This window comes from Gallus gallus, chromosome 1 (assembly GCF_016699485.2).
Source record: "Gallus gallus isolate bGalGal1 chromosome 1, bGalGal1.mat.broiler.GRCg7b, whole genome shotgun sequence".
NCBI lineage: Eukaryota > Metazoa > Chordata > Aves > Galliformes > Phasianidae > Gallus > Gallus gallus.
The window spans coordinates 68,581,947-68,599,869 of record NC_052532.1 but is presented as its reverse complement, the minus strand read 5'-3'; the positions used below and the strand labels follow the sequence as shown (position 1 = coordinate 68,599,869).

At 45.5% G+C, this 17,923-nt stretch overlaps 1 protein-coding gene across 3 annotated transcripts; it reads right to left on the bottom strand.

Annotated features, from left to right (window-relative positions):
• Positions 1 to 3,540: 3,540 nt before the first annotated feature.
• BIK (BCL2 interacting killer) lies at positions 3,541 to 15,553 on the bottom strand. Of its 3 annotated transcripts, none has more exons than XM_015290713.4 (5): positions 15,406 to 15,553; positions 7,205 to 7,465; positions 5,895 to 5,996; positions 4,569 to 4,680; positions 3,541 to 4,086 (listed from the first exon to the last, which is right to left on the bottom strand). In XM_015290713.4, the coding sequence occupies exons 2-5, from the start codon at positions 7,333 to 7,335 to the stop codon at positions 3,985 to 3,987; spliced, it is 447 nt and encodes a 148-aa protein (XP_015146199.2). In that variant the 5' UTR covers positions 7,336 to 7,465; positions 15,406 to 15,553; the 3' UTR covers positions 3,541 to 3,984. The 3 variants fall into 3 exon arrangements, with proteins under 3 accessions (XP_015146199.2, NP_001264987.2, XP_015146209.2); NM_001278058.2 differs by having other exon boundaries at positions 7,205 to 7,341; XM_015290723.4 differs by having other exon boundaries at positions 4,569 to 4,668; positions 7,205 to 7,341.
• Positions 15,554 to 17,923: the final 2,370 nt, after the last annotated feature.

Here is a 17,923-nt window from a genome sequence, read left to right as displayed (position 1 = left end):
AGGTAGTCCCCATGTGGAAGGAAACTTTTCCACATAGCTGCTCAGTGTCACACCAGTGCTAGGTTATCTTGGAAGGAGGAAAGTAAGTCCCTGGCAGGGCTCAGAGTCGAGAGGTGCTGCTGCATTGTGGCTGTGCGTAGTGCAGTGCTGGCCAACCACTGGCTCACCAGCAGAGCACAGGCTCCTTATGCTGTTATGGGACCTGTGACAGTAACACAGGATGCTCAGAAAGTCACTTGAGCTTTGCTGCTTGCCTGTGAGAGGTTCTTAATGCTCTAAAGAAGATCAGAGAGCAGCCATTTGTTATGGGATTGTGTACAAAAATGCAGGCAAAGGCTGTGCTGTGGGTACACAGCTGAGCAGTAGCTTTGGCTGAACTTTGACCTCCCTGTCTTTTTAGTTTTGGAATTTTGTTAGTATAGCGTTTAGTGGATACGTAGGAAAAGTAAATAGGATAGTGCTGAAACGACTACACGCATCTTCATTAATTGATTAGGAACTGCAGAATAAATTCCATACAGTATGAATCACTTCATTAGTTCATGCTTCTGAAAAACTCTGTCCTTGGCCGTGGTCAATGAGTGGGGCGTCGCTGAGCAGTTCTGTGTGCTGAGTTGGGCAGCCACCCCACCTGCCTGCACAAATCCCACTTTGGCACGTGTCAACGTTACCTATCAGCAGAATGCAGGATTATCAGCTTTGTTGCTGGACTATTGCAGGCTGCCAGACTTCAGGGTTACTGGAACAAAAGCGATTTCAGTGAAGTCTTATGTCAGAGGGAATGTGTTAATTAGTCAGTGAAGCATGGCGAACTCAGCACTAGGTAGTTGGAATATTTCAGCTAAATCACATTTATGTTCCTAAACGACTAACGATGAGCTGTGTTAGAAGTGTCTGACTCCATCTTGTAAGACCCAAAGCAGCTTGTGTAATAGTTGGAACTCAATATGGCATACTGGTGGCACTACGTTGGGTTTTAGTATAGCGCATTATGGTTTCCAGACTTTTAAAATAACATGCTGTGTCATTTTCAAGACCAGTATTCTGTTTATGCTGTTCTTGCTGTATATATGTATGTATGTGTGTGTGTGTGTGCGTGTGTATTTATATACATACAACCAGCAGTGTTTTTTCACTCACTTCACTTTACCATACACTTTGCATGGAATAAAAGTTCTTTGGGAGAAACATGATAGAAGCCTCTGTCTGCAAGTGCAGGGCAGTGTGTTCAGTGACCTTTTGCTGCCATGAGATGCAGAATGCTGAAGCAACACCTGGGTCCTGGGAGCCTCGTGCTATCAGCCGTGTTAATTGGGGGCAGAAGCAGCTGTTGTCACCGCACACAGTTCTTTGCTTTTCTCCATGCACCTTCACACACAGGAGCATCCCCTGGTATTGATGATATGGTCCGTACAAGCTGGGTGTGCTGGAAATGCCTCAGTGTCTTCACATGGTGCCTGGTGACGCAGAGTCGCACTGTGTATAGCTATAGAGGAGCAGGAGGGCATCTTGTGTCATAAAACCCACCTGCACAAGGTGGAGGATAGTGTGTGGGCTGGCAAAGGGTCCTCGCTCTTATTGCTGTTACTGGCATTCTTCTGATGTGCTTGCTGATCTACCTTTCTAATGGAGGCTGAAAGGTTTATGATGTGAAAAGCCAGAGCGGCTCCTGCACCTAGGAGCAAGTAGAAACAGGATGTGGAAAAAAGTCAAGTGCTGCAAACTCTGTCAAATGAGGAAGTGTGCTGTTGAAAACAAAAAATGAAACGTGGGTCTCCTGAGTCACAGTGCAGAGCCATAAGCAGGATGCCGCATGTGAGGCAGCCTGGCCATTCCTGTTCTTGAAGCATCCCTGCTGATGCTTGGTGCAGGATCTGCATTGTGTTTCCCTTGTGTCAGTGTGGTTAGGTTTCCTGCTCCCCCCAGTGCTGTGTTTTGTTCCATCCGCACCAGATGCTGAACTTCCTCTGGGATTCAGCGTGTTAAAATACTGCAGACCCCAAGAGTGAAAAAATGCAGTCATCCCTGGCAGCAGTCAGATGGCAGTGGCAGAGTGGCAGCCTCCTGTCTATAACCGCTTCCCGGTGTGTAGAGATTATTTATCTAGAAATACACAAAGTTGTTTTGTGCTGTTGAAGTGACTCAGCCAGGAAGAATCGCATTATTGGCAGTCGGTACACTTGTTACCTTGCTGAGATGGCTTATTAGAGTCTCCTGATGGGAATTTTTACCCTTCACTGGATAATGACTGTAAAATATTTTCTGTTATACCTCTAATATGGAGTTAAACAGAACAGTCAATTCACTGATGACATTTTGGTCTGGTATTTTGGCTGTATGAACAATTCTGTTTGCCACCTTCTGGCCTGGGTCAGACCGTGGTTCCAATCATGTCCCGTGTGCTTTGCTGGAAGGTACCCAGCGTGCCTGCTGCTGAGAGGCAGATCAGCCTGGGGCACTGAGACAGAAAGGGGACATATTTTTGGAGAGGCTCCAGTGTATGTGCTGCTGCTTGAATGCTTAGAGCTATACTGGGGCCGTCGCCCTTGAAGTTCCTTGGTTGGTTGTTTTTTTTTTGCTCTGCATTTCAAGTCAGGTAAAGATATTTAAAAGTCTTCTAACAAAACACTGGACAAAAGATTCTAGTTCAACCTTTTCTTCTTTTTCCCTGCAGAAAAGTTGTGTGAGGCGGAAGTCTAAGAGCAGAGTATTTGGTACTGCTCACACAGGAGAGGAAACACGCTCCTCAGCCTTCTAAAACTGTCCTGGATTGGGATTTACTTTCAGGTGGAAGAGAACGCTTCCAATCCCTTGTCTGATTTAAAGCTGGGGCTCAAATTTGAAGCTCTCAGATCTGAGTACTGCACCTCCCAGTTGCAGAAGTGCCCTAGCAGCAGTGGCGGTCACCTGACAAGACAGGAAGCAGGTAACCCCTCTTGCGAGGGGAATGCCCAAACCACAGAGACGTGCTTTCATTTTCTCTCTGTCTGCATCTGCGTGCAGTGAAAAGCAGCACGCAGGTAGGCAGGGTGATATGGGGTGGCTGTGGTTTGCCCTTGAGATGAAGGCGGCTGTGTCTGTCGGCCACACGGGGTGGCTGGGGCTGACATTGCCCCGCCGCCATTTTGCAAGTTCTCTCCGGACGGCTGTTTCCCGCTAACCACATGGCTTCTAAGAAGATGAGTCATCCAAACGCAAAACCAAGGCTCTTCTCAAATTCAATCAAATTCTTGTTTTCCTGGACAACAGAATTTTACTTTGTAAAGCAGAAGAATGTAAGATCAGTCATCGCATTTTTGAAACGTTCTGGAAAAGTAATGGGTTGAACTGGGCAGCCCTTGAGTGCCAGTCCAACCAGCGTGATTGCCAGCACACCATCTGAGCAGCTCTTCTTCCAACAAACCATAATTCCACGTGCTTATTTTACTACACAGTCAACTAAAGCCTGTCCTGTAGTGTTAGATAAACTAACAGGACAAGGAATTGTGTCATTAATGGATAGCAGCACAGCCTTGGAATAAAGTAGATGGACACTGCAGAAGATGTGAAGCAACGATTTAATTTTAGAAAAAGTATCATGGTTTTTATCTCTGCTATTGCTTTTACAGTGTTTAAGTTTTAAGGATGACCAGCATGCCTTCTGTCTCCTCCCACAGCCGGAATCTTTTCAAGAAACTCCATGATATGAAATAGACGCCTTACATTGCATTAAAACAAACGAAAAAAGGACAGAAATGGACTTTGTAACCTGGCCTCACACTTCAAAACTAGCAAGTCAGGCAGTTATCCAGCAACAACCTCATAATTTTAAACATTTTTCTTTTTAAAAAAGGTATGAAACAGCAGTGACCCAGCACTAGCCTAGGTTTTAAATATAAAAGAGATTTTTATCAGTGTAAATTTGAAAAACAAACCAGCTGCCACCACCTGGGTGTTCATTATATTGGTCAGAGTCCAGCAATGACCTCCTATGGTAATTCTGTGTTAATTCTGCAGTCCATGGCTTATGGCCCACCAAAATGCGACAGCAAGCAGAGCTGCAGGCACCAGCTTCTGGCAGACACACCTGAAAGGAAGCCGGCAAACCTGTGGGAGGAAAGGGGAGGCCATTAGGAACGACAGGGAGCAAAGAGCCGGTGCAGGAAAGCGAGGGCAAGGGGAGCGCTGAACTAAAAGCATCACCCCTTCCTCTGCAGGAACGAGCAATGGGGTCAAGTCTCACCTGCCCTACCCAAACTCTAAAAGGTCCTCATCTCTTCTCCAAAATGTAATACAACACAGATTATAAGAGGCCTACCTATCTCATCCAGAATGTAGTCTCACAGCTTTTTATAGCAGGGAGACTCCTGTCTGCATGGAGCCCCAGTGATGTCAGTGACACTTTGGCACCTGTTCGAGTGTTTGCAGGCATTTAGCTCACTCAGTTTGAGAACAAGATATTTGGTGGGGGGGGGGGTGTACCAGCAAATTAAGGAATAAACCCAAACCCAGAGTCACCCAATAGGCTTTACTCCTTGGCATTTAGGAGTTTCTGAGCAGAAAGGCAGGAGGAAAAGGAGAGAGCATACCCAGCTTCCATAGCCAGCGATCCTCTTTGTCCAGTTATTGTTCAAAAAGTTTCCAAAGCTTCTTGTAACACTTTTAATAATATTCCACGTCTGGAAAACACTGATAGCAACCCTGATGATTTAGAAACCACCACAAACAAAATCAGAAATCAAACCAATGGAACTACAATAAAATACAATTTTATTCTAGGAATTGGCAAACAAAATGCTAAAGTGTAGGAAACTACAAAAAGAAGCCCAAAACATATATGTTCCTTCTTGGAAGTCTGAAGAGTATCCTATACATATGTATTTCATAGAATCATTAAGGTTGGAAACGATATCTAAGATCATCTAGCCCAACCATCAACCCACCACCACCATGCCCACTAAACCACATCCCTCACTGCCATATCTACATGTTTCTTGACACCTTCCAGGGACTGTGACTCCACCACCTGGGCAGCCTGTTCCAATGCTTGATCCAAGCAACTTGAGGCCATTTCTCCAAACTTTTAGGAAGAAGACCTGGCAACTCAGCAGCATTTTAAAAGCTAAACAGATAATTTGAATTTAGGACTGTTCACCACTGTGATGCAAAGCAACGCACAGCAGATCTCCCAGCCAACAGCTCTGTGCCTGTGCTCTCATTTCCATCTCTGAGCAGCTCAACCCAGTGAGATCCCTGAGAAAGCAGCGTGCAGTGCACCCCACAGTCCCACAGAGTCCCCATGCAGCCCGGGTCGAGGTGACTGAGGCTGCCCTCAGGAACACAGCTGTGACTGGGCTGCGTTCTCTTGAAGTCTGCAATAACCAACTCTTGTTTCCAGCTGGGACATTACTATGTTAATTACTGCGCTTCTGCAGTTACTCTGCAGTTGATAACTATGCATGACAACCCTGCCAGCCCTCAGCAGATAAAAGGCAGTGCAAACGAGTTGAGCCATGTTTTATTGTATGTGCAATGATGGGTTGTTTGACATGCAGTAACACGTTAATCCCTGAAGCACTGCCACTTGCTGGGCCTCTCCTCACTTTGCTGTGCTTAAAGATGCTGTCTAACCAAGGAGAACTATGGTGCTATTGTGGAATTTTAAGTACCAAGAAACCAGTTAACTCTTTTGACTGTAAATGGCTACAGTCCATGGAAACAATTTACATTATAAGATTCTTTGTAAAATAAGATTCAGTATCTAGTTTCTTTCTTAGATTCTGTATGAAACAGCAATGATGGCAATAGTTATGTTTGTTTGTTTAAACTTTGGATGCAGAAACATTATTGTTTATCTATCTGAAGTGATTTTTTGGAAGCATTCGGGGACAGACGGTGTCAGCGAGGTAACTCACCTGCGTGCCAGGTGAAGCAGTGTGTCTTCAATCTTCCTGCTGTAGGCTCTGTTAAATTCATCCCCAATCAGTGCCAGCTGATGGCCAACCTGGATAGCTGAGCTGGAAGGATTGAGGTACCCATGTTAAAGGAACACACAGCAACATCACTTCTTCAAAAATTATTCTGCAAGCGCTGGGCACAGTTGTTTCCCTAATGGATGGGCCAAGCTAGGGATGTAAATGCTAAATGTTACAGCTTTTTTTATTATTTATCAGTTGATTGAGCAGACACCTTAAGTCTGTATTTTTACGCACAAGTGCTCTGATGTTTTCATCTGGTTTTTCATCTGGTACTTTTGAAAAGCCATGGTATCTAATTCCTTCATGCAAGGCAATAGAATTGTTTCTAGGATTTTTTTCCACAAAGTCAAAATATTTCGCAAAGCTTTCGCTTCAGAGGCCTCAAAACACCTCACATTACATAACCAATTACTTCTTTTGTCCAACAGATGTACTTCAGCGCTCGCCATGGTGCAGAGCAGTTCCCCAGCTAGCAAGTGATGCTGGAGTATGAACCAATTGAAACACAGTGTCTGTGGGGAGCTCCAGGGCAGGCGGGTCCCTATACTGCAGCTGCTGTCCAGCATGAGAGGTCAGGAATTTGTGTGCATCCCCGAACTGTTTGAAGTCTACTGATGAAAATTTCCAATGAAATAAGAATAGATTCTCTTAAGCATGCATGCTTTTTGTTTTAAGTAAAAATAATTATGGCTGTATGTTTTTATTTGAACTCGTATATTTCTGCTGAGGTCCGTTTATGCTGCACAATAAGTGGGCTTACAAGTCTAATTCTATAGATCCGCTTAGATAAACTCAGGGTTGGTTAAACAAAAAAATAAACAAACACAGAAAGGAATTTTCACAGACCTTGTGAAAGACGGCCCCTGGTCCCTGAACTGGAAAAATGTATGTGCAAGACTTAAAAAGAGAAAAAAAAAAAAAAAAAGAACAAAAGAGTATAGCGCTATCAGTTTGCTGTGAGAGGCGCCTGGAGAATTATGTAAAAGCAGCCTCCTCAGCTGCTTGTTCTAACAGGTGGGCCTCTAATGAAGAGCCACATCTGCGTCCCTGGGCAGCATAGAGAGTTACAGACGTTTAATGCAGCATAATCTTGTGCCGTCAGTGCTGAGCACTACAGGTTATCTCCGCTTGCATCAATTTTCAATATCATCCACTGTGATTCCTGGGCTTAACCAGGAGCCTTGTGAAGGCCAGGGGGTTCGAACGCGGGTGGGGAGGACAGAAAGAGCATTCTTGCGGCGTGATACCTGATATTGAGTTCCATTTGCTCTGCAGCGTCTGGCGCTGCCAGGAGGCTGCCATACGTCTGCTCCTCTGGCGCTCCGTTGGGGTATCTGGAGAGAAGGACGCGCCTGGGGCTCCGCCGTGCCTGGGACATGGTGCTCTGCAAAGAAGGGCCAGCGTCAGTCCCACGCCGTCTGGGAACGCGAGGTTGAGTTTAGGCGGACGCGGTTCGGTGTGCGTGGCCACCCCTGCTGGGCCTGCAGCGCGCTGAGGTAAGAGCTATTCTGAGAGCCCCCAAAGGAAAGTTTCAGTGAGCCAACAGATGTACCAACAAAGATTCAGGCAGGCAGCCTCCTCATAATGGGTCAAAACAGCCCAGAAATTGGAAAATATAGATAAACATAGCTGGCGTAGCTAAGTATAGCTCCCAGTGGTTTCAGTTAGTGCAAGACACGATCCCGTGCCACTGGCAGCGAGCTGCCTAGCATTACCCCACTTCAGCCCATCAGAAGGCAATGCACAACCAGCAGCCGGCATCCAGTACACAGACAGCAGCTGCTTGGCTGCTCCTGTTTTAGCAAAATAAGCAACAGAACTCACTGGGTTTCAGCCCAAGTGGGCCATCTCCAGCATTTCCCATCCCCTGATAAGGCCTTCCTGAAAGCACCACAGAGGCCGAGTTCACCAGCATAGCTCAGGGCAGAGCCCGTGTTTCTGTAGCCTTTGGAAATGTTTTCTTTGGGCTTACCGAGCCCGGTGATGTCAGAGCTGTGCACTGGGGCTATTTACATCCGCACACACAGACTGGGGCAGCCAGCACTCCTCCAGCCTGGGAATGTTTGCTTCTGCACTTTGCCGGTGAGCTCTGCTCCACCTGCTGCCTTCAGGGCGCCTGATGAGTGACTTCAGCAACAGCCCTCTGGATGTGCATTTTTAACTGGTGTGAGCCTGGCCTGCTGCTTTATCCTCACTGCTTCCCAGCTACATCATCACTGAGCTAGCTCCTTTTGCTGATGGAGTAATCCTGGAAAACAATGAATGGGATTTCCCCCGGGCTGGGCTCCTTTGTCCTTTTAAGCACACACTGCAGAATAACATCTATGTAAAATATTCTCAGAGATAAAGCTCAACCAAGCGAAGGCTATCTGTCATAACCCTGCTTGTAATGGACTTGTTTGCCAGCTCTATGCAATCCCGTAAACTCTGTTCTTCACGTCTTACGTTCAGGTCAAGTTTGAGGCCTTTATGCACCAAGAAACCCTTGATCTTCTTTCAATATTAAGAAGAACTCTACATTTTCCATAAAGCAAAGTTATCAAATATTACGGTGTATGTATTATTGCATAAGTAAACACACTTCCATAAGCTAGCAGAAAGTTGGTACTAGCTAAATGAAAGTATATTTGGTTCAGCCTATATCACTGCAAAAGCAAAGACTTCACTTACTGACATTTAATGCAACTAGAGAAAAAAAATCTAAGGATTGCCTTGTGTTCGGTAGACATTAACATACACTATACAGACTATAAGCTAGTATTTTTTTTTCCCTTTTATTTACACAGTGATCCTTGGTCATATAGCTGTCCATTTACATGTCAGTGTCAGAATCTGAACATACGTTATAGGATAGTGAAAAGGCTTATGAGGATCTTCAAAGATAACAAAAAATGAGTAGTTTCAGATGCTGTATCCTTTCCCTATCTTGTTGTAAATGCTTCCATTGTGTGTTGCTGTATGTCTCCCACCTCAGTCCAAGTAAAAGTCAGGAAAAGGGTTATAGAGAAACTTTCAGCATTTCCAGCACTGTACCTCATTTCCAGAAACCCAGTTCCCCAGAGGACATGCTAGCTCTGAACCAAGTGCCGAGGCTCCATACACACTACACGATGAAACCATCTCAGTTTAAATCTGTATTCCCCTTCACTAGTATCAGCCCTTCTATTTCCAGGGAAGCACCCAGTCCAGTGAGCAGCTGAGTGTAGTGGTGCTCAATAGGTGATCCCATTCAACAGCTCCACCTCCCTTCAATTTTGGGCAAGGCTGACACAACATGTACACTATGGAGCTGCATCACCGAGGGCAAATGATGCTCTGGGAGCTCCCTCAGAGCTTGGGCATGAGCTCCACAGGATCCTGAAAGCCTACAAACAGAAGACCTGGGAATGGCTGCATAATGTTTGAAGGATGCCAGGAATGCCAAAGTACTCTCTTCGATATCCAGAGAGCCATTTCTGTGGACGTGGCTAGCCTCAGCAGGTGGCTTAAAGAAACAGCCCAAGCATGCATTGTTGGCCTTGCAGAAGGTAAACCACCCACCCATACACTCCGGTGCACGGAGCAAACATCTAGCTATGCAGTGCTGCTATTCCTGTAGGCTCAGGGTACCAGAGGAAGATTCAGACAAATGGAAAAGTGTTAATTATCTGTCTTTGCAACTTAGAGCCATTAGTAGCCTTTACTAAAACAAACACTATGGATGGAATGTATTTAAAAACTGCAATAAAACCTCAAGTGTCTATTGCGTGTTTACACCAACTATTCTTAGACTTCACAACCATGCACTGTGAAAAATTCTCTAAAAAAAGGTATTTTCTTACTCTCTTTTTTTTTTTTTTCATTTCTAGAATAGATGCTAGTTTCACATTCACAAGGCCACACAATGGAAATGTCTATATCTGTAAGAGATGAAAACTGAGTTGTGAAAGAGACCTATAATAAGTCGATGCACTACAGAAATCAGACATGTAAACAAACCATACAATACCATGACAAAAGCCCAAAGCACAACATATGCCACCTCACACCTGTTGTGATAATACCTTCCTCCCACAGGCTAAAAAAGAAACCGCTGCAGTGGCTGGGTCCTGCTGCCGAGGATTCAGCTGCAGCCTGTGCTGCTGCCTTCACCCACCAATTCATCTCCATAGTCATGTATGGGATCGCTAACAAAGAGGGTGTTCATTGCATGTTGGGCAGAACTGGAAGCACTGGGGCAAAGGCGCTCCGATGGGACTGCTCTCCTGAAGGTGCTTGAGATATGGCTCCCTTAGTTTCAAAACAAAGCTTTGTATTGGTCTTCTTGGCAGCTAAGGACCAAACTGAGGCCATTTGCTGATTTTTGTCATCCCTTTGAGATTTAGGTACATGAGCATACATAGACGCACATGTGACAACTGCATTACATGGACTTGCTTTGTTTCTCCAGTCTCGATCCATACAGAGCTGGGCAAGAGGAGCAACAGCCCTGTCTGATCTACCGAAGCAGCAGGTATCACTCTTCTACCATCCTTCTCATTCTTTCATTTATATATAAAGGATGAGCAAGCTGAATTTAGTTTAGAGAAACCAGGAAGTTTAAGTGTGCATGAGTTATAACCTGTCATTAAATAGCAAGTGACCTTAATCTAATCCTCACAGCACATCTGAGAGGCACAGCGGGACCTTTACCAGCACCAGAGAACATCTCCAGCCCAGTGAGCAGATCAAAAAGCTCATTCTTTTCTGTAAGGCTTTAGCCAAGCAAACTAAAAGCTGAGCTGAATGCCTTCAGCAGAACGAATAATGTTCTTCAAGTTAAATACACAATGTTTTTCTGAATGGATCCGAGTTTTAAAAGCTCCTTAAATACATAATTATATGATGGTAATTATGACTTTTTCTGAACACAATTATGATTAAATAATGAAGCATCTTTGGTAGAAAAAGGATTTTGACTCTATCCTTACTTTGCATAGTCAGGTTTTTTTTTTCCATTTGTATCTTTTTTTTATATATATGTATTTTTTTCTAGCAAAAGGGAACAGAAAATCTTCTGCTTGAAAAACACTGCTAACCCAGGCATACTGGCAGGTGAGTTGGGGAAAACTAACGGTTTTCTTGTGTTCAGTTTGATCAGATTTGCTGTGGTAATGCTTTTTAAGAAGGCAGACACAATAACCCCTCAGTACAATGCACTGAATGCATCAACAGTAATTTATGTATTGTGTATATGTATTTTATTACATAGTTATAACTATTGTGTTTGTTATGTACACAGTTTTATATGCTTTATGCAGAAATTACTGGAAAAGCTATTTAGAAGTACATTTATATGTTGTTAAAGATGGTTCTGAAAGTAGAAAACTAGTGTTGATGATCTACACAGGAGGAATCACTTTTGGATCAGCCTATTTATTCCCATGGAAACTACACCAGATGCAAAGAGCACAGTCACACTATCTGATAGAGCACATTCTCAGCTACACAACACTCTTTCAACATAGTCACCACCAACAGCTATGTATTTTCACCAGCAATGAACAAGAGCTGCACGTCGCACTCATAAAAATCTGCACCAGCGGAGGTGACCCACTGTCACTGCTGCCACTGCTTCAACGCACCCCGCACTGCCTCACTGTGCTCACAGCCACTGTTTGGTCTCCATCAACATTCACAGAGTGTTGATGAATGTCAGTGGGTGCCATTTTTTCCACACTGAGGAATTCAATGACACCCCTTTGCTTCATGCGCACTTCCATGCCAGACGCCATTTTGTCAGACTGCCCCTCTGCTGCCATCTGTCACACAGCAACAAAATGCAATGGAATACTGGTCGGAATGTTCAGCCTCTACTGCCATACCACCAACAGCCACCTCTAATTTTGTGGGAGACATGATAAAATAGGGGGCATTACTTTGCAGCAGCCCTCGTAATTTCAGTGCACAGGCACAAAATTCCCAGTCCTTCCTATATAAATGAAGACTGCCTGATAAGACTGTTGTCATTTGTCCCTCAGGTATCAAAGCATATCTCAAACTGTATTAGCTAAATTATTAGCTCTATTAGCTCTATTAGCTAAAGCATATCAAAGACTGTATTAGCTACCTCTGCAAACTATATTTAAATGAAAAAAAAAAAAATAGAGACTTGGTTGTTTGCATATATGTCTTCAATCCATAGCCAATTCTTTCAGAACATGACATCATCTGCACTGTTGCAAATACAAATCTCTGTTCTGCTTTACAAGGATGAGTATTTGACAGGATAACCAAAGACGAAGAACTACTTAACCTTACAGAGAAACTGGAATACTGGACATGGAGGGGGAAATAGTGAGGAGAAATAAATGCTTTGGAGCTCACAGTGGGTTTTGGTTTGTTCTCTAAACTCTACGTTTCCTATGACCTCTGCTAGGAGCAGCAGCTGGGGGAGCTGTTGGCCTCAGCTGTTGACTCCTCCTCCCTTGTGAGTTGGAAGCCATCGGCCACCAACCGCATGTAGACATGACAGCTTCAGCAGGCTCTCCTCAACGCTGCAAGGTAGCCATCAGCACCTTCAGCTTCTCTTTAAAAAAAAAGAGGAGAGGTTAAGTAATCATTCTTCATTTTTCTGGGTTGGGTTGCTGGATTAACTCTTAAATTGGTGACAGGCCAAGGACCAAAGACAAATTCATTCTTTGTCTCATACTGCATTCTCTATCAGCTTAACGCCAATGACCTTGGATACTGTTTATATGTAAACACATCTTAATATTGCCTCAAACAGCTATTAAAGGTATACTTCTGTATATCTAAGAAATACACACTGTAGTTTATGTTTTATTACATTTATGTTCTCAAACACAGTACCAAAATGTGCCTTCCCTGGGAATTTAACACGGGCTCTCCTACCTCAAAACAGCATGTGAACAAAGTGTTTGATTCTATTTAGAAACAAAAAGGTGTATTCCTAAAGCAAGTCTTGTAACCTCAGTAGTTAGAGGAAAATATACAGCAGACTTTAAACAGAAGAAACCTCTTGAAGTAGAAAGCTTGCACATGTATCTTCTATTTCAGCCTCCACTGAAACTGTTGAAGGGACCATAACTGAAATTCTGAGTCAAGACTTCTACGGTATCTATCTGGAGACTTCCACTGCCTTTGGTTGGATCCAATTTTTATGTATCATCAGATTTTGCGTTTGCATCAGAATTTGCCAATGAGGGCACTTGGAGAGTACTGTTCCCTGATGGGACGTTCATTATACAATCACGGAAAACAACAAAAGGTTTCTACCTTGAAAATTAGATAATAGCTATATCCACAATAAAAAGCCACGAGTTGATAAAACCTGCAAAGTATCATTTTCCTTAAAGTGTCTACTGATTCCTTCAGCACTCTCAGATCTTTCAATAGCTTCTAAATGCTCAGGGAAATGAGAGGCTCCCGCTTTTATTTGTAAAAAAGTTCTATGGGAAGAGCAGAGAACATTGAAGGGAACACTGAAGAGAAATATGAATTAGTACTAAACTGAAAATAACCATTGCTTCAAATAATATGTTTTTTTACTGTCACACTCAGATTTTTGTTCTGTGGCAGCACCACCTATCTCAGGGATGTCATCTTTGTGTCACTCATTCACAAAGAGTTAAGTTTTAGAGCAGAAGCTTTGTGACTTAACCTAGCATTTACATATCCTTTTCAAAACATCTTCTGCCCTTTGCACTCCTCGGTATCACTAAAAGGTCAGGATCCTTCCGTGATAATACAAGATTTTGTTTAGAGTTGCTACTTGAATTACATAGCCAAGCTGTAGAAGGTAACTGAAAATGCATGTAGTTCTAATACATGAATGTGCCATAAAGCTATGGAAAATACTGCTTTGCTCACATTTAAAAAACTTAAAAACTGTATCATTCTGTATTTTTGAAATAAGCAATGCAAAAAGAAAAGTTGCTACTGGTAGTCAGAAAATTTCACGTGTTGCTGATGCTTACCAACAATTACACGGTAGAATTTGAATACTTCAAATCTAACGTCTGGGCAAGCTGAAGAATTTGTAATATTGTTAATTTAAATGTTAATTTAATTCCTTAAAACACCGGCACTCTTGATGTAGCTGTGGGCAGCTGTGTTCCCCCACCAGCTCCCCTTTGCACCACACAGCATGGCATACAGCATGGCACACTCTGCATCGTGTGCTGCGTCTGATTCCCGTGTCCTGTCCTGTGCAATAGGGACACAGCAATGGGCCTGGGGTCAGAGAGCTCAGCACCTCCTGTGACCTCTGGTGGTTTACAGGTGCCTTCTGAGATCCTACCTACTGCAGTTGGATTGGAAGGTTGAGAGGAATGGCTGATGTACAAGGTAAGCCTAGGAACTCAAATTTAAGTCATTATTTATGCTGCCTTTTTGGTTCTGCACAATGTAAAGAACCATAACGTCCCACTGTTCTCAGTGTTAGTCGGGCTTCCTGTATTGGTGAAATGCTGGTAGTGTTGCAAACATGGCAATAAAGTGACTTTAACTTAAAGTCCTGGTTCACCTGCAGTATTTTAGTGTTACCAAGTTACCACAGGTAAGTTATATTCATACATTGCAAAACAGTTGCAATCATCAGCAAACTCGCAGTGTTTATTAAACTGATGAAACCTGAGTGTGACAGGCAAAAGAAGAAGGTGCTCTGTGTGCAAGCCGCCTTGCCCCGAAGCAGCACTTCAATTCTTCAAAAGCAGCGTTCTTCGTACATATGCTTTCTGTAGGCGTGCAGCCCTCACTCATATGTGGCGTGCTGACATCTGTGCCACGGCAGATCCAGCGGCTTTGGGCCTGGCTGGGGGCCGACTGTGGGCAACTGGGGCAGCTGGGCTACCTGCGGGAGCTGCCTGTGCAGCCAGAGCCCAGCTAGCGCCAGGCCACAAGCCGGTGGACCTGCCTTCACAGCGCCTGATGGTCAGCGACCTACAGACACGCAGTCCTCAGGGAGCCGCCACAGGCACCGACCCGCCGGGTGGGGCATGGAACCCTCTTACGTTTCTACTTTGAGAGAGAGAGCAGGTCTGTGCAGCGGTTTGGCATCAGTTGAACAAGCACTGTTGGATTTCTTCGTTATACCTGCTGTGAGCTCCCCCAGTCAACTGGCGTATCAAATGATCAAATATATATGTACACACACGCACACGCACACCAGAAAACCTTCGTACTTGTGTCAGAAAAAGCCCGGGGAGACGCTCCCCGCGGTGCCCCTTCCCGCCCGGTTCCCGTCAGCGCGGGGCGCGCAGAAACTTGCTTCCAGTTCCACGCAGGAGCGCTTGCTCCGGACTGTGTGCTCGGGGCTGATTCCGAGCGCTTATTTCCTGCTTCGCCAGGAGCGAAAGCGCACGCACCGGTCCTCAGCTGCTTGGGGACAGGAGCCGGGCGTACCACCCGCCGCATCACTCGGCGGGGTGCTCCCAGGCTGCCCCTCCGCCCCGCTCCCACCGCTCACCTCGGCTCGGCTCCACTCGGCGCCTCGCGCTGAAAGCGACCACCGCCGCTGCCGCCCGCCCGCCCCGCGGGCACACGCACACAGACTTCAGGAGAGGGGGACCCGGTCCAGCCCGGCCCCGGCCGCTCGCCGCCCGCAGCCTGCCCCTATTGTCCGCCCGCCGCCCCGCCCCGTCCCGCCCCGCCGCACGGGTGGCCGCCGCCGGGAGGAGGAGGAGGAGGAGCGGCGGACGGGCCCGGGGCGGCCCCGGGTTGGGGACGCCGTGAGGGGGCCCTGCCGGGGTGGGGCCTGAAGGGACGGCGGCAATACGGCAAGGGAACGGAGGGGGTGCTGGGTGGCACTTCCAGGTCCCCTTTACCAAAGACCCCTTGGTAATCTGAGCGCTGAGATTTGGAAGAAGTCTGTTGAACGGGGAGGGCTTTCCCTGAGCCCCCCCGGCCTGCTCCGCTTGGCCAGAGGTGCACCTGCAGCCCCACCGTCCCTCAGGAGCGAGGAGGACGGGGCGGGGAGGGGCACGAGGGGCCCCCGGGTCGGGGAGCGCAGCACCAGCCGGGGCTTAGAGAGGGACGGCTGCTGGAGCCCTGCCGGCAGCCGGCCCTGAAGGTTTCGTAAGGTCACGGGACTCGCGATGTTTTCCTTTGGCGTTGTTGATAATAGCGCAGTGAATGATTCGGTCGGTATCACCCATCGCTAGAGAGCACAGTTTGCATCGGGAGAGCTTTAAAGAACCAGAAAAACCCTATTGCCCCACGCTTTATTGTCATGTCAAACAGGAGACTGTCGGGTATAATGCCTGAGAGCGGACTTTGCCCTCTGTTTATACCATGATTTCATCTCTGTGTTGGGGAAGGTAAACAACACAGAGCGGAGGCACAGATACCGCTCTGCCTGACGCGTGGGTGTCCACAGGCTTTGTGGCTACATTTCAAGTGCAGAGAACTCTGTGTGTGAATATATATATATATATAGGTGCAGATATATTATTTATGCAAACCACTTCTTCACGCTGCGCGCACTACAGCCCTCATCATAAGCTGGATGTTTTTCCATCGCCTTCCAAGCTCTGCACATCAGGGCTACTCATCTGTGAGCTGCACACAGCAGTGCTTATCTCCCGGCTCACGCCGAGGACTGTGTGCACACGCACGCATGCAATACACTGGATGAGAATTGCCTCGAAAGTACAATACAATAAAAAGGAAATTAACCTCAGTAATATCACTTCTTGTCGAGACTTGGTCCCGCTCAGCATTTCTGGTACTTTGTTATTTACTTTCATTTTTTTTTTTTTTTAATTTCAGTTTTGTATTCATTTTCAAATCAATAATTGTCCCCACTCCCCCGAAACCAGGCTTGATTTCGAATACATGGGTAACGCTGTTTAAGTCACGGAGTTGTCTCGTGCTTAAAATAAAATACGCAAATGTCATTGTTAGGAGTGAACTCTGCCACAAAGATAGCATGCCACGGCATTTCCTGCTACTGTAATAGTAAGCGTTACTGAGCTGTTCTCAAATTCTCACCAACTTCCCTTGTTGGCAAAAGGACGCTACAAAATGGAGATGCATTAATATTAAAAACGAGAGCATCTATTATTAGCTCTCGACAGTGATGTAATGCCACTGATGTAATTTTCAGGGAGACAGTTAAACAACACAGCTCTATGGATGTCTTGTATGGTTCCATGCAACTGTAACTTTGATTAAGAACTGCTGAGTTAAGCTAAAACACTCTCCCATAAAAACAAAACACAACTGTTTCTGTCCTTAATGAATTATTTAATGGATTTAAGAAGCGATACGTTTTCAGCCTTCCCCTGAGGTATGATGGATGTGAAACAAACAAACGTGCACTGACAGTAAGGCAAAGGGTTCAGCCTCCCTTCAGGCTTCTCACAGTGGTTCGTATCCTTGCGGATGCACCTTTTTGGCTAAAGGGCAGCTGTGAAGGCCGCTCTGTGCTCTGGTCTGTCGCCAGAGGTGTTGTGGTGTCAGGAAATCCCCACTGCACGTGACTGAGGCAGATACACGGCGTTCTGTAGCCGCTTCTGGAGTTAAACTAGGGGGTGCTTCATAGTTTGCTCCTGCTGTGTTATTGCATGTAGTTGCAGCTTTGTGACTGAACCTATCACCTTAGGATGATGTGGTCAGTCGTAAAGTAGGTTTATTATACTCAGATTGTTTGGGGAATATAGATTACTATCAGTTGTTTGCTGCGTGCTGGCACGTTGCAAACTGCTTGTTTCAGCTACTGAGTGGTAGGTCTACTTTTTAATAGCTGATTCGTTCTGTGGGATGAATGATTTATTTTACCGTTATTTTTCCTTCAGACCTCTAGGGTCCGTTCTGCAATGCCTCACTGTTCTGTACTGCTCCTATCACAGTGTGTCGGTAAACTTTATGTAAGTCAAGTATTTTAACATAGTATCTCATCTTGGAAAGAATTTTTGTACGCATTCTCCAGACAAGCACTAATGCTGTAACTTTTTAGGCAGTAATTCTCTCTCACACTTTCAACT

Bases quoted from the DNA above. Each gene is read 5' to 3' on its own strand.
- BIK (XM_015290713.4), bottom strand. From the start codon at position 7,335: ATGTCCCAGGCACGGCGGAGCCCCAGGCGCGTCCTTCTCTCCAGATAC. The intron at 5,997-7,204 runs GTATCACGCCGC...CAATCCTTCCAG, and splicing joins CAAATGGAACTCAATATCAG to CTCAGCTATCCAGGTTGGCC. The intron at 4,087-4,568 runs GTATGCTCTCTC...TTCCTCCCACAG, and splicing joins TCGCTGGCTATGGAAGCTGG to GTTTGCCGGCTTCCTTTCAG.